This window comes from Hesperophylax consimilis, chromosome 15 (assembly GCF_061612785.1).
Source record: "Hesperophylax consimilis isolate HC1 chromosome 15, BYU_Hcon_1.0, whole genome shotgun sequence".
NCBI lineage: Eukaryota > Metazoa > Arthropoda > Insecta > Trichoptera > Limnephilidae > Hesperophylax > Hesperophylax consimilis.
The window spans coordinates 16,511,524-16,525,231 of NC_142850.1; the positions used below are offsets into that span (position 1 = coordinate 16,511,524).

The 13,708-nt window shown below is 32.3% G+C and overlaps 1 protein-coding gene across 6 annotated transcripts in view; it reads left to right on the top strand.

Moving 5' to 3' along the window:
* Positions 1-431: 431 nt before the first annotated feature.
* The window catches only part of pyd (zonula occludens-like protein polychaetoid), a 251,726-nt gene continuing 238,449 nt past the window's right edge, over positions 432-13,708 (top strand). For all 6 annotated transcript variants that reach the window (XM_089640257.1, XM_089640258.1, XM_089640260.1 and 3 more), the window contains exon 1: positions 432-736. In XM_089640257.1, coding sequence (XP_089496383.1) covers positions 442-736 — 295 coding nt within the window. In that variant the 5' untranslated portion in view covers positions 432-441. The remainder of the gene's footprint in view (positions 737-13,708) is intronic.

Genomic DNA, 13,708 nt, shown 5'->3' on the forward strand with positions numbered 1-13,708 from the left:
AATAAAACTTCTATATTCAGAAGCAGCGTTTGTTGATCGTTATGAATATTTATTTTTTTACACTATTTTATTTTATACTGGAGTTACCTATTGTGGATCAATAATTTACCAGTCCTTTCTAGGAAAGGGTAAAGTAATAAAATTTTTGTTATATAACATTTATAATAATTAAGAGAATGTACTATAATTTCGTTTTCCTTGGCAGCAGATTTTCCAAAAAAAAATCTGGTGAAAGAGAAAATCTGAAAATTACTAGATAATTAAAAATAAATGCTAATTTCAGTAGAATTTTGTTTCATTATGGAGGTAAAGGAACTTGTGGGGAATTTGAACCATCTATTATGGGTACTTTAGAACATGTGCATTGGCAACCCTACTGCGCAGTCGAGCGTCCAACCAGCAATTTCTGCGCATTGTTTTGTTTTGTTCGCGCGGTTAGAGATGGCGGGTGGCGAAACCGTCACAGCTGTCCTTCTTCGACATAAAAGTGCTTTATTACGAGAGTTAAGTGATTCAAATGTTCTGTCAATACTCGTGAAAAAGAGAGTAATTACGACAGAAGACGAAGATTTCATTGTGAATATTCCAGACGTCGAAAAGAAGTGCGAATTCTTTATTGAAATTATTTCCAAACAAAGTTTACCGGCGTTCAGTGAGTTTTGTAGAGTTATTGAAAAAGAGTGCCCTTCTTTTGTGAATGAAATTTTGAATGATCAGTGCCTTCCATCAACCCAGGGTAAGCTTAACTATATATTATTAATTCTGTTATAGTTTTTTTTACACTTTTCACTTAATTATTACTAAGAATTCTTTCATTACCTTGTGATAATTTTTGCGCTCATAGTGTTTTTTCTGATATTATTTACTTTTCAATGAATATTGTAAATGAAAGTTATGCACATGCTACTGTCACATTTAAATTCTAGATCAGTAGAGAATGTAGAGATGACGGTATTATATATTTGGAATTGTTGATGTTTTATTTTGAATTAATAATATGACCCATCAGATCTGTAAACATTACTATTATTTCAAATATGAAATGTTTGCCTTGAAACTGTCGGTGCAACATGTAATTTTAGCAACGTATCTGATCAATCAATCGTCATCATCAAAAATACTATTTTCGTATGTCTGTGTGTGAAATGCTAGTCCTGTGTAAAATCTGGTTCAATAAACACAAATTTGCTTTGAATTTAAGTGTCATTTTCAAAATTGGGATCAGTTTTGTGAAGTATTCAAACAAGGGGTAAAGTAGGTACTTACCTTTAATATACATTTTAACAGAAAATTATTATTTTAATTATTAATTATATGAAGATGAAAGATGCCAAGATAAAAACAGAAAAATTTAGTTCCCACGAAGTAAAAAAAAATTATACACTTCAAATATAGAAAAAAATCGCCTGGTAAAATTTCCTACAGGTTCTCTGGTCACATGTCTGGATTTAAAATGATAATTTCGTTTTAAATTTGAATAATATTTTCACAGCACTCAACAATAATACGCGCACGTACAAGTTCAAAACTTTATTTATTGATCCCTTCACGATCCATGTTTTCCCACAATCCAACACAATTTTCTTTCTTCGGTCAGAACCTAAAAGTTGCGATTATATTTGAACTGATAACCTTTTTATCTAAATATGATAGGATGTTTTCACCATAAATGTACCTACTTTAATTTATTGATTCACTTGAAAACATCTGTCCAGCAATGCCAATTTATTTCATAGTTCCATAATGTATGATAAATTGTACACCCGTATGAATGCAGGTACCGTTCCAAGAAATATGAACGACTCCCCAGTATTTTGTGTGTTATGGCACACAATGATTCCACTGACTAAATCCTGATTAGAGTTTGCAATCCCGCGGGATTTCAACAATATTTGATCTCGCGGATTTGCGGGACTGAAAAAACTACTAAATTTACACCAAAAACCGTTTCGATTTGCACGGGCTTGGAAAGTGCGAATAACGCGATACATGAGCGCCAGAATGCCCAGAAGACAGTAATGTCCGTTCACATATCCATAGTTTATGTTTTTATGATCTTATTTTTCATCGAAGTCTTCTTAAAATACATACTTATTATGCTACTTTTTCAATGTATTTTTAAATAATATTACTAGTACCTACCAAAGATTATTGATCTCAAATGACTATGGAGAGCCCCTGTCAGTGACAGTCATGTTTTTATAATATTTTTAACGATCTTTTTACCAAAGATCATTGAAACAAAAAGTCCTGTGAAATGACTTACGATGGTTACCATTTCAATGTATTTTTTGTCAATTAGTTAGTATCAAAGATAATCAAAGACATGGTGTTACTACCGAACTTGCTCGATGGAACGACTCCGAATTCAATATAATGACGCCTGTAGAATAATATTTGGATACCGAAGATACAGCAGCGCATCGACAATGTTCACGGAACTAGGACTGAATGGATTTGCCGGCCTGATGAGACACCGGGTCACTGGAGCCAGGATGCGGCTAATGGCCTCCGCCAATACGTTGGTGACCGCAGCCTACCAGCACCAAGCGCCACTCCTGAGTGAGCGCTGGGCCCAAGCGCACTCAAGACCACACCCTGCATAGTTTTCCTTATTTGATAATTTATTATATCTATTGTACAAAAAAAAAATGTATATCTATATGGGACGTGTGGGATTGCACAAACCTCCCCACATCCTGGAATAAAATATTATTATTATTATTATTATTAAATAATAATAAAAATGAAATTTTTTATTTCAATATAATACCCTTAATTAAATTAAATCCAGTAATTTTACAAACCCTAATCCTGATGCACTCGAAGTCCCCAAGAACTGCCATCAGACGACGAACGAATCTTGACTATTTACAAAGGCGTAGCCATAGCATTCACATGGGGGTTTCGACCTTAAGGTTTGTTCGATCCTGTTGGGGAAGTGAGAAATGTGCAGGGGGGGTGTAAGTAAAAAGTACATCAATTGTAGTACTTTCGTAGTTCTAGCCATTTGAAAACTGTCGTTGCTCTATTATAGCACGGCACTGACTTGATCATTTGACGCCTCAAAATACATCAGGCACTCAGACCTGTATCCCATTCGACGCAACTTTTAAATATTAAAATGCCGCCCGGTCCTATCGTCTGTCTATCATACTCATATTTTTTTAATGGCTGGCTTTTTAATACATGACCAACGTTTGAATTAAGAATTTACTGGACACATAACATGGATTATGGATACGGGAAGGAAGAATATATATAAAATGTTGCAACCTAACAAATATTAACCTTGTATTATGTTTTTCTTCTGTACGCTTTACCACTATACATTTTTCTTGTGTATTTTTATGTTTTTCTTCTATTATTTCGCTTTATAATTTACCTCTTGTATATTTTGAACGTTTATAAAAATTACTTCAAAAAAAATTAACGAACAAAAAAAAAACTTTTAAGACAAAATTTACAATTTATAATTCACACAAATTACCATGTTCAATGTGACCTTAGAACGGGGTAGTAAGGTCACATTCTTTTCAACAAATGTAAAAAATAAATAAATATATAAACATGGAGTGTTTCTTACTTGCCACATTTTGTTAGACAATAACAAGTCTATGTCTATAGATGTATTGACGTTGGAATGAATATTGTGCGATAAATGTTAAACTTACGCACCTAGCCGAGATCAACCTGATTCCATAATTTATTTATTTTTATCTTATTTATATTTGGTGTTGTAAATGATTTTGCACCCATAAAAGCTACTCTATTACATTTGTCAGTCTTCACCATGACTAACGTGATATATAATATAGGCTTTATAAATACGCATACGGGTTGGTTACCATTCGACAATACGGGCTTGGTCGTAAAAGCTCAAACGAATCAATGAGTGGCTATGCGACTACTACAAACAGCTCATAGAGTACATAAAAGGGTTCCTCTAATGTTTAAATCATACATTGCTGTACTGCGGTGTAACGTGGGTATAAGCACCCCCGTTATCGTTCATTTCAATATTACAAACTTATTTGGACTACAACGTTATGGTGCTGCCACACGCAAAGCTCACATCAACAGATAATATAAAGCACAATAGCGCTCGCCATACAATCCCATACAGACCCGACACACGTAAAAAGATAACGCGCTATAAGTGTGGTTCTGAACTTCGCTAACCGAATTTATTTTACGTAACCGCTCCCGACGCGATATTTGAAAAGTTATGCGTCCCCCTCTCCGCCGTAAAAAGGAGAGGGGGTCATTTTAATTACGGAGCTACCAACTAAGTTCCGTGTTCCCTTTGACAGCCATGAGATAAGCAGCCTAATAATGCATTTCTTATTTATTATGTTAGCTCATATCGTCATGTGTGCTAGTAAATTTAGAAACATAAAAAAAACTTTATTTGGCAAACATACTTAACATATATTTAAAATATAAATATAATATTGCATTTATATTTTAAATACAATTATAGTCTTGTCTATGATTTGACTCAATAGCCGTTTTTGACAGCACCGTAAATAATATCAATATAGTGTCAATAAAACAACCTAATAACATAACCCGCTTAAAAAAACAATATATAGTGATACGCTAGACAAAGTGGCAGTATTTGTGACGGTGGCAGTGAAATTAATCATTTGTAAATTGAAGTGCAAAAAGAGTATTGTCATTGTAACCCAAAATCAACTTTGGTGAAAACATACAATAACCATAGACAATACAAAACTATTTCGCCATAGACAATTTACATAAATTAATATATACTTAGGGGCATTTTTGTTCCAACATTAATAAAAATATAATTAATAAACCAAAAAATAAAAAGAAATAGAAAATGGCAAATACAAGAGGAAAGGGAGTTATAACGGAAACCGAAGAAAAATTTAACATTGATAAAATTATACAGATTATTGAAAAAAAATTTGAATCCATGAAAAAAGAAATTATATCAAAAATTGAAAAACAAACCCAGGACACTCAAAAAAGCATTGATTTTATGAGTAGTCAGTACGATGAACTAATAAAAAAACTAGAAATAACAATTATACAAAATAAAAAAATTGAAAATGATTTTGAAAACATAAAAAAGGAACACCAGGAAAAGAATATCATTATTAAACAACTTGAAATAAAAATTTCAGACCTCGAATACAAATCTCGGTCTAATTTCTTAGAAATAGCGGGCATTCCCCAAAAAAATGGAGAGCAGCAGATGGAGATAGTAAAAAGAGTTGCGGCGGCGGCAGGAATGGAAATCCAGCACAATGATATAATTGATATAAAAAGGACACATGATAGAAGGAACAATGCGCCACCGAAACTGCTAGTGGAATTTGCGGAAAAAAAGACAAGAGACAATCTTCTTTCTAAAAGGAAAAATATTAATTATGCAGCTATAAAAGATATCTCCACCGAACCAATCTATATTGCAGAGGAATTGAGCCCATATCAAAGGGAACTGCTCTGGAAAACGAAAAAATCTGCCAATGAAAAAATGTACTCCTACGTTTGGTTCAAAGATGGAAAAATAATGACGCGAAGAATGCCAACCGAAAAAATAATTTATATAAAACATGTAGATGATATAAAAAATATTGTATAACAAAAGGGCACAAAAACGATTACGAAAAAAAATATAAAAATGGCTGACATTATATTAACCTCGGAACCAAATGATCTATCGAATTTAAATAACAACTCTTTCAATATACTACACAAAAACATAAGAAGCATAAGAAAAAATTTTGATGAATTGCAAATTTTATTGAAATATTTAAAAGTTAATTTTCAAATAATAATACTTACTGAATGTTGGATAAATCATAAATACATGAAATTGGAAATTGCTGGATATACAACCTACTCAAGTTTGAATAACAAAAAACAAAACGATGGTGTAATTATATACATTAAAAACGAAATAAAAGCCGAAGTTGAAGAAATTATTATCACAAATGCCAAATGTTTAAAAATTAAAATCAGTAAAGAAAAAGCTATATTAGCAATCTATCGATCGCCCTCAACAAGAAACATCGACCCATTCCTTAAATCCGTAGACGAGGAACTCTGCCTTCTTAAAGAAACGAAAAACATATTTATTATTGGAGATGTAAATATAAATATTTTAGAAAATGGACACCCTAAGCGAATTCAATATCTGCAGATGCTAGCATCCCATGGACTGGAAAGCTTAATAAATGTTCCTACTCGAAAAGTGGACAACAGTGAAAGTTGCATAGACCATATAATGAGTAAAACAAAAGACATTACTCAAACTGTTGTATTTAATTCAACTATAACCGATCATTATACAACTATGCTTTCAATAAAAATAAACAAGTCAAATAAAATGAAGAAAAAACCATTAACAACAGAAAAAACAGAAATCAACTGGAATATCATTAAACATAATCTACAATGTACCGATTGGAAAAAAACTGCAAAGTATGAACAATACAAATGATGCATGGAATTATTTCATAGAACTTCTTCAGAATAATATACTATCTAATACCACAAAAATTACTAAGAAAATCTCACACAAAAATGTACATATTAAACCATGGATTACACAGAATGTTATAAACTGCATAAGAAAAAGAGACGAGTTACACAAGAAACTTAAAAAAATTCCATACGATATACACATGTTAAGATACTACAAAAGATACAGAAACATTTGCAAAAAAGTTATTATGTATACAAAAGAAACCTACTATAAGAAAAAAATTGTAGATTGTAAACAAAATCCCAGGAAAATGTGGCAAATAATAAATGAAATAACCAGTTCTAAATCTGCCAACGTTACATCAATTGACGTGCTGAATATAAACAATGTTCCCAGGACATACGCTGATAATCCTGACCAAATACTTGAATACGTCAATAATTTTTTCATAAATATAGGATCAAATCTAGCAAAGCAAGTTACAAAATGTAACGAAGATGTACAAATAAACGAACCACCTGAGCAAGGAAATCAGCTCAATTTTAAACAAATTACAGCTGACGATATCAAAAACACAATTTCTTCTTTAAAATCAAATATTTCTTCGGGGGAGGACACAATCTCAACCAACGCAATAAAATATCTCTGTAAAGAACTTATCGAACCACTTACATACTTAGTCAACATGTCTATAACGAATAGCATATTCCCTACAGCCCTCAAAAAAGCGATTGTTATACCAATATTTAAACAAGGATGTAAAAATGACATAAACAATTACCGACCAATAAGCCTACTAAATGCATTTTCAAAAATATTGGAAAGAATACTAAAAAAACAACTCTTATCCTACTTAGAAGACAATAAAAAATTATCAAAAACTCAGTATGGATTTAGGGAGAACTTAAGTACTAGTGACGCCATAGAAAAAATTACCGATATGATCACTAAAAGTTTAGACAGTGGAGAAAAAACTTTGGCAATCTTCATAGACTTACAAAAGGCTTTTGACACAATAGATCACAAAATACTTTTTTCAAAAATTGGTATGTCATGTACAACACTAAACTTACTAAAAAGCTATATGACGGAGCGTACACAGAGCGTCCAAATTAACAAGAGAAAAAGCAAACCTCTCCTAATCAACCATGGAGTACCACAAGGAAGCGTACTAGGTCCGATATTATTTTTAATATACATTAATGATATCTGTAACCTAGAAACAAGAGGAAAAATCATTAGTTTTGCTGATGACACAGTAATTTTATTTAAAGAAAAAGATTGGATAAATACCTACAAAGAAGCTGAACACGGACTTGGTCTCCTGCAAAACTGGCTTAAAAGAAACTCCCTGACGCTTAATGTCAATAAAACAAAATATCTGACATTTTCTAAAACAGCCAGAGGGCAGCCGTCAGAGGACCTTAATCTCAAATTACATTCATGCCAAGGAATTTATCAAAAAAATCAAGGCTTATCATGCCTCTGTCCCACTATAGCACACTCCAAAAGCATCAAATATCTTGGAATTGAAATTGATGATAATCTCCGTTGGAACTCACATATAGATGTAATTACAAAAAAACTAACCAGGTACATATACTTCTTTAGAAACATTCGCAATATCCTCAATATAAACGATATTAAAAAAGTATACTATGCTTTGTGTCAATCACAAATAGAGTACGGAATAACTGGATGGGGGTCTGCCTTGAGCACTCACACAGAGCGGCTCAATATAGCACAAAAAGGAGTATTAAAGACTATACTGAAAGTTCCGCTTAGAACTCCGACAGAAGAAATATTCAAAAACTTCAATGTTTACAATGTACAGAAACTATATTCAAAAAATATTTTATTTAAACTGAAAAAAAACATATCCGAATACTCCACTGCCCAACATAAATACACAACCAGGGCAAAAAGCGAAAATATCCTGATTACTCCCAGTTTAAACACATCCTTTGGACAGAGAAATAATAAATTCCATGCTATAAAATTGTTCAATGCTCTACCAAATGAAACCAAAAAAATAAACGAAATGAGTATATTTAAAACAAAAGTCAAAACATGGCTTAGAGATCAAAGTAACAATCAACTTACAAACATTATGAAGACAATGTAAAGACAATTCAAAACTAAATACAAAAATTTAAGAAAAACTACAGGCCGCCTCAGAACAGGAAACCCTAGTGAGGAGGACTGTGAAAAAAATACAAAAAATATACTTATATTATACTTTAAACCTACATAATGTACAAATTTTGCTATTGATATTAATAAAAAAAAAAAAATCAATATTTGAATTTGAAGTAAACAAATTTTCGCCCTTTCAAAATTAATCATATTTTTAATCTCAATGGTAATATCATTCGGTTTTTTGATAAAAGTTGGACGGCTTGGACGAAAGTTGAGCTTATTTTACAATAATTTATTATATGTCGCTTTCGTCGATCGGCGTGCGAACTGCGAATTTCCTGATTCGACGGAGAGGTTATGTCAGGTTATGTGAAAATGCGCTATTTACGCGCAGATTGTTTAAAATCTAAAAAGTTTATAAATAGCATTTATAATTATATAGTTGGCGGCATCATCATCTGAGGATGAGCTGTCCAACAGATCCAGCAATAGGCGACAAGTATCATCCATTTCGAAAACGTGCTCAAGCTGTCAGTAAGTAAAGTTGTCACTTTGACAGATGAAATTATGTTCCTCGGCCGCTCTCGAATTCAACTGACCCCCTCTCCTACCATAGGAAGAAATATTTGATAGCGTCGTGTGTCGGTAGAAAAGATGATGCGCTGTACATTAACTTTTGATGTGAGCTTTGCGTGTGGCAGCAGCTTTAAATCATACATTGATCTGTACTGCGGTGTAACGTGGATATAAGCACCCGTTCGTTCATTTCAATATTACAAACTTATTTGGACTTTTAACAACGTTAATCATAGTCGATTTGTTACCCCTTTCCCAACAGGATCGAAACAAACAAGCTTCTATGAAACACCACGTTTTTCGTATTGCCTTGTGCTATCGTAAAACTCTCTTTTAGTGAGTGCACGCACTGCGATTTGTCGTTTTCAGCTATTCCAAAACCGCTGCGTTTAATCGCAATGCGTGCTAAGCCAAAAATTTCTTCAATGTACCATAAAAGCCTCTTATGTGAATTAAAGAACTGCAAAAATAAAACTTCCTAAGTATGAAAACTTGTTGCTCTTTGCTTGGGTTTCACTGTATTTTTGTAGCCTTTTCCAGTATTTTCTCTCGTCATTCAATCTCCTAACATCGTATGCGATATATGATACGTGCAATTTATTATCAAAGTAAATTAGGTAAAGTAATAATTCATTAGGTAAAATAGCTGTTAATCGTAATCTAATTTTCGAAGAACTGGAAAACCAAAATTTCCTACTTATGAAAACTGTTTATGTGTGGGTATATATATTTCGCTGTATTGTAGCTTTCCTGTCCATCCTTTCCTCTTGTCGTTCAGTCTCATTCAGTCTATTGTATGCGACGTAATCAGAGATGTGCAAAATGGGTACCCAAAACCATTTGAAATGCAAAATTAAAATGGGTCAAAACTTTTCCATTTGAAAATGCAAAATGGTTTTTAGAAAAGCATTTCAAATGCAAAATGCAAAATACCTATTTTCAAAATGCATTGCAAATGCAAAATGGTTTCTCAGGTCAAACAATTAAAATAATTATACAAGTTTTAAACAATTTTGTCATTTAATAATGGACATCAATGTAGAACAAACGTATTACATGATAGTAAATCCAAAAACACCACGACTACAGATTATGAAACCACAAAAAAATTGCGCGGGACTAATGTTGCCAACGTAAAAACATAGAAACCGCTATCTAACATTTAATATTACAGCATCATGGCCCCATGTTCAGTATTTGAATCCGTATTTTTTGTAATGGTATCACTCAATTGCCAGGGCTCCTACCAGGGAGCAACTTGACAAATGTAAATTTATCTCTCATAGCGAGGTTGAGGACCGACTGATATTTGGGGCTTATGAAAAAAAAATGAGTGGAGAAAGTAGGAAGAATGTTGCAAAAAAGCATTTAAAATGGAAAATGCATTGAGAAAAGCATTTAAAATGCAAAATGGTTTTTAGAAAAGCATTTAAAATGCAAAATGGAAAATACCCATTTTGCATTTCCATTTGAAATGGATTTATTTGAAATAAAGCACATCTCTGGACGTAATAAATGAAACGTGAAATTTATTATTAAAATGTCACGCATAATATTATGTAAATTATCTCTGTTAGTAATAGTTTCAAGGATGCAGGTTGTAGGTACTAAACTTATTTTATATTTTGTGTGGTCATCTCACAGACGTGTGTCAAAATCTCCACCTTTATGTTTTCGTCGTATATTTTATGTTTGTATCTGCAGTTATTGTAGTTCATCACCAATCATTATTAAGCAAATCTCCATAACTAATTTTATATAAAGTATTCTATTGTACCGTATGAGCTTACTCAGGCACACGCGATTCAAATAAAAGTCCCTCAAAAGGATCATCTCCGTTACTGATCCGTAACTAATCTGAATGATAAATCTTTAAATCATTGTCTCTTCGGTATACACGAATATGAAATATTTATTATTTCAAAATACCTTCGTAGTATCGTAGCCAAATGCCGTGGAAATAACCTATAACTCTAATTTAGTTCACGCACGATGTTTGCATTAAATGCTGGTTAACTCACGCACAATGAAAATAAATTATTCTTTGGTAGTTGGAATAATCTGGTTTGAACTTCATTCATTCGTTGCACAATCTGAATAGATAAATAGAAGTGGCCCATAGAAATGGTCGCCCTTTTCTACGGGAAGATTGAAGGATAAAGATTAAGAGAACAAAAAGGGAAAAAAATTCTAACTGAGAGGAATGCTAAAAAGACAAATGAACGATAGTAGAAGACGTAATCTTAGAAGCAACTCTTATTTTAACTTTAGGAGTAGAGAGGTTAGGAGAAGGAACTATTCTTCTATTATACAGGATGTACAAAAACTCAACGTTATCCCTTGAAGGGCCAGACCAATTCTCGATGGGCCAGAATATCATAATATGACTTTCGTAAAACGTTGTCAACGTTTCAAGATTTTGGAATTTTTATACATTTTGTGAAAATCGACAGCTTAGATTAGTTTTTCATGTGTCACAGGTACAAAATTCCATACTCTAATTTATATTTCTCAACCCTGAATAGCCCTGCTGTTGATCACAGTTAAACATAAAACTAACCTGGCAAGTTATTAAAAACAATGCTTATTTACTGTAGTTTTTGAAATAATATAATGTTTTACCCTACAAAAAGAAGATATTGCTATTTAACCCCAAAAAGAGATCGAATTTTGCCGAATGCTGCAGAAACATAATAAAGACCACCTTTGATTTGCATGTGTTTTGTTTAGTTTTAAATAAACATCTGTCACTTTAATGTAACGAGTGTTTTCATACGAATTTCTAATTATTGAAATAATTTCGCTATGTGCTTTTTTTGCAGTAAAACAGTATGTCTTTTTTTTTTTAAAGTAAAACAGTAAATATTATTTCAGTTACTATTAGTAAATAGGCAACGTTTTTTTTAAATAATATTCAAGGTTTTGCGTGATACATTTTTTAACAGTATGAGTAGTTGAATTAACTAATTTTTAAAAAAATACTTTTGAATCGGGCAAAAATCGTTTTATTTTCCAAAGATATAGGCACTGTTAGTTTAATTTTGGACTGTGATCAATAGCAGGGTTTTCGGAGTGGCGCAATATGAAATTATGTCACCGTGGCAATCGAAACTGATTCGATTTTCACGAAATTCATAAAGGTTCCAATACGTCGAAAATCATGACATTTTACTGGGGTCATATTATGATATTCTGGTCCGTCGTGAGTTTAGTCTATCAGTCGTTCAAGGGATAACGTTGGGACACTGTATAAGCATAGAGATAAGTCTATGAATATAATTGGTAACGATTACATATGCCAAACAACAAATTGTTCTGGTGCTGTAGGAAAAAACCTGATCTTGTGTACTTTTGGGACGCTGAATCATAAAATGATATTATTAGATTTCGTATCAGTTCTGATTGAGTAAATTCTCGTGGGGAGCGGATCAAAATTCTTTACTAACTTCTTTTTATTATGTCGTTTGTTCGCAGTTTAGACAGGAGGAAATAACGCCACTCCCATCTACCTAGGCTTGCTATTCTTGTTTCATTCACATACATAAGTTTTTTTTTCTTTATTAATTTTAATGATAAAAATAACAAATACAATGTATAAAGTTTTAATCGAATGGCCAAATCAAAATATAAATGTGGAAATATATGAACTGTTTACTGCGGCTTAAAGCCAATGAATCCACCCAGGTTTCACCTTTTATCCCATACTTTTAGGTTTTATAAATTCTGCACATAATGTTTTGCAAACTTGTCACAGTATGCCTAAACTCGTCGAGTGGTTATAATAATAATCATGTTACACCTTTTTTAGATCAAATGCTCTTGTTAAAAAGACGGAGAAAGATACTTAGGTAAATGACTGGTATTTGACCGGTCGATGGCTGAGTAGACATCGCGTTTGGGTCCATCTAGGCGTAGTGTGTTCCTCGGTTGGCCCTCCATCACGACATAAGCAACATTTTCCGCTCACTGTGGTGGTAGTAAGAGATTTCCAAATATTTTCATGTTATTCGTAACCCGATAAGCTTTGTCTTTCTTTTTAAAACAAAAATAAAGATTTAACTTTTTTTTTTAGAATGATCTCTTGCTCTATTTTGCTCTCTTGAGCAAAACAAAAAAAACAAATATTATGTATGAAAATAATAGATACTAAAGGGAAAAGAAAAAAAAGAAGAAGGAAAGAAAATGATATTATCTAGTATTATTATTTAGAAATATTATATTGAATTAGAAGGTATAATAATTGAGAAATACTTTTGAAAGAGTTTTTTTTTAATTGTACTATTGAATGTTGTTTCCAATATTATGTTAACCGGTAATTGGTTAAACCATTTCACTCCAATATGTTTGTAAAATTATTGATCGATATAGTTTTAGAGCCAAGAACATTTGGTATATTGCTGTTCTAAATGCGTGTTATGATTTCATTGTTGTAAGTCTTTGTGGATTTGTAAAATGGTTATTTTTTTATAAATCATTTGTTGTGAAGGGACTTCAAAAATTATTAAGGACGGGTTGTTTCGGAGAATTTGAACA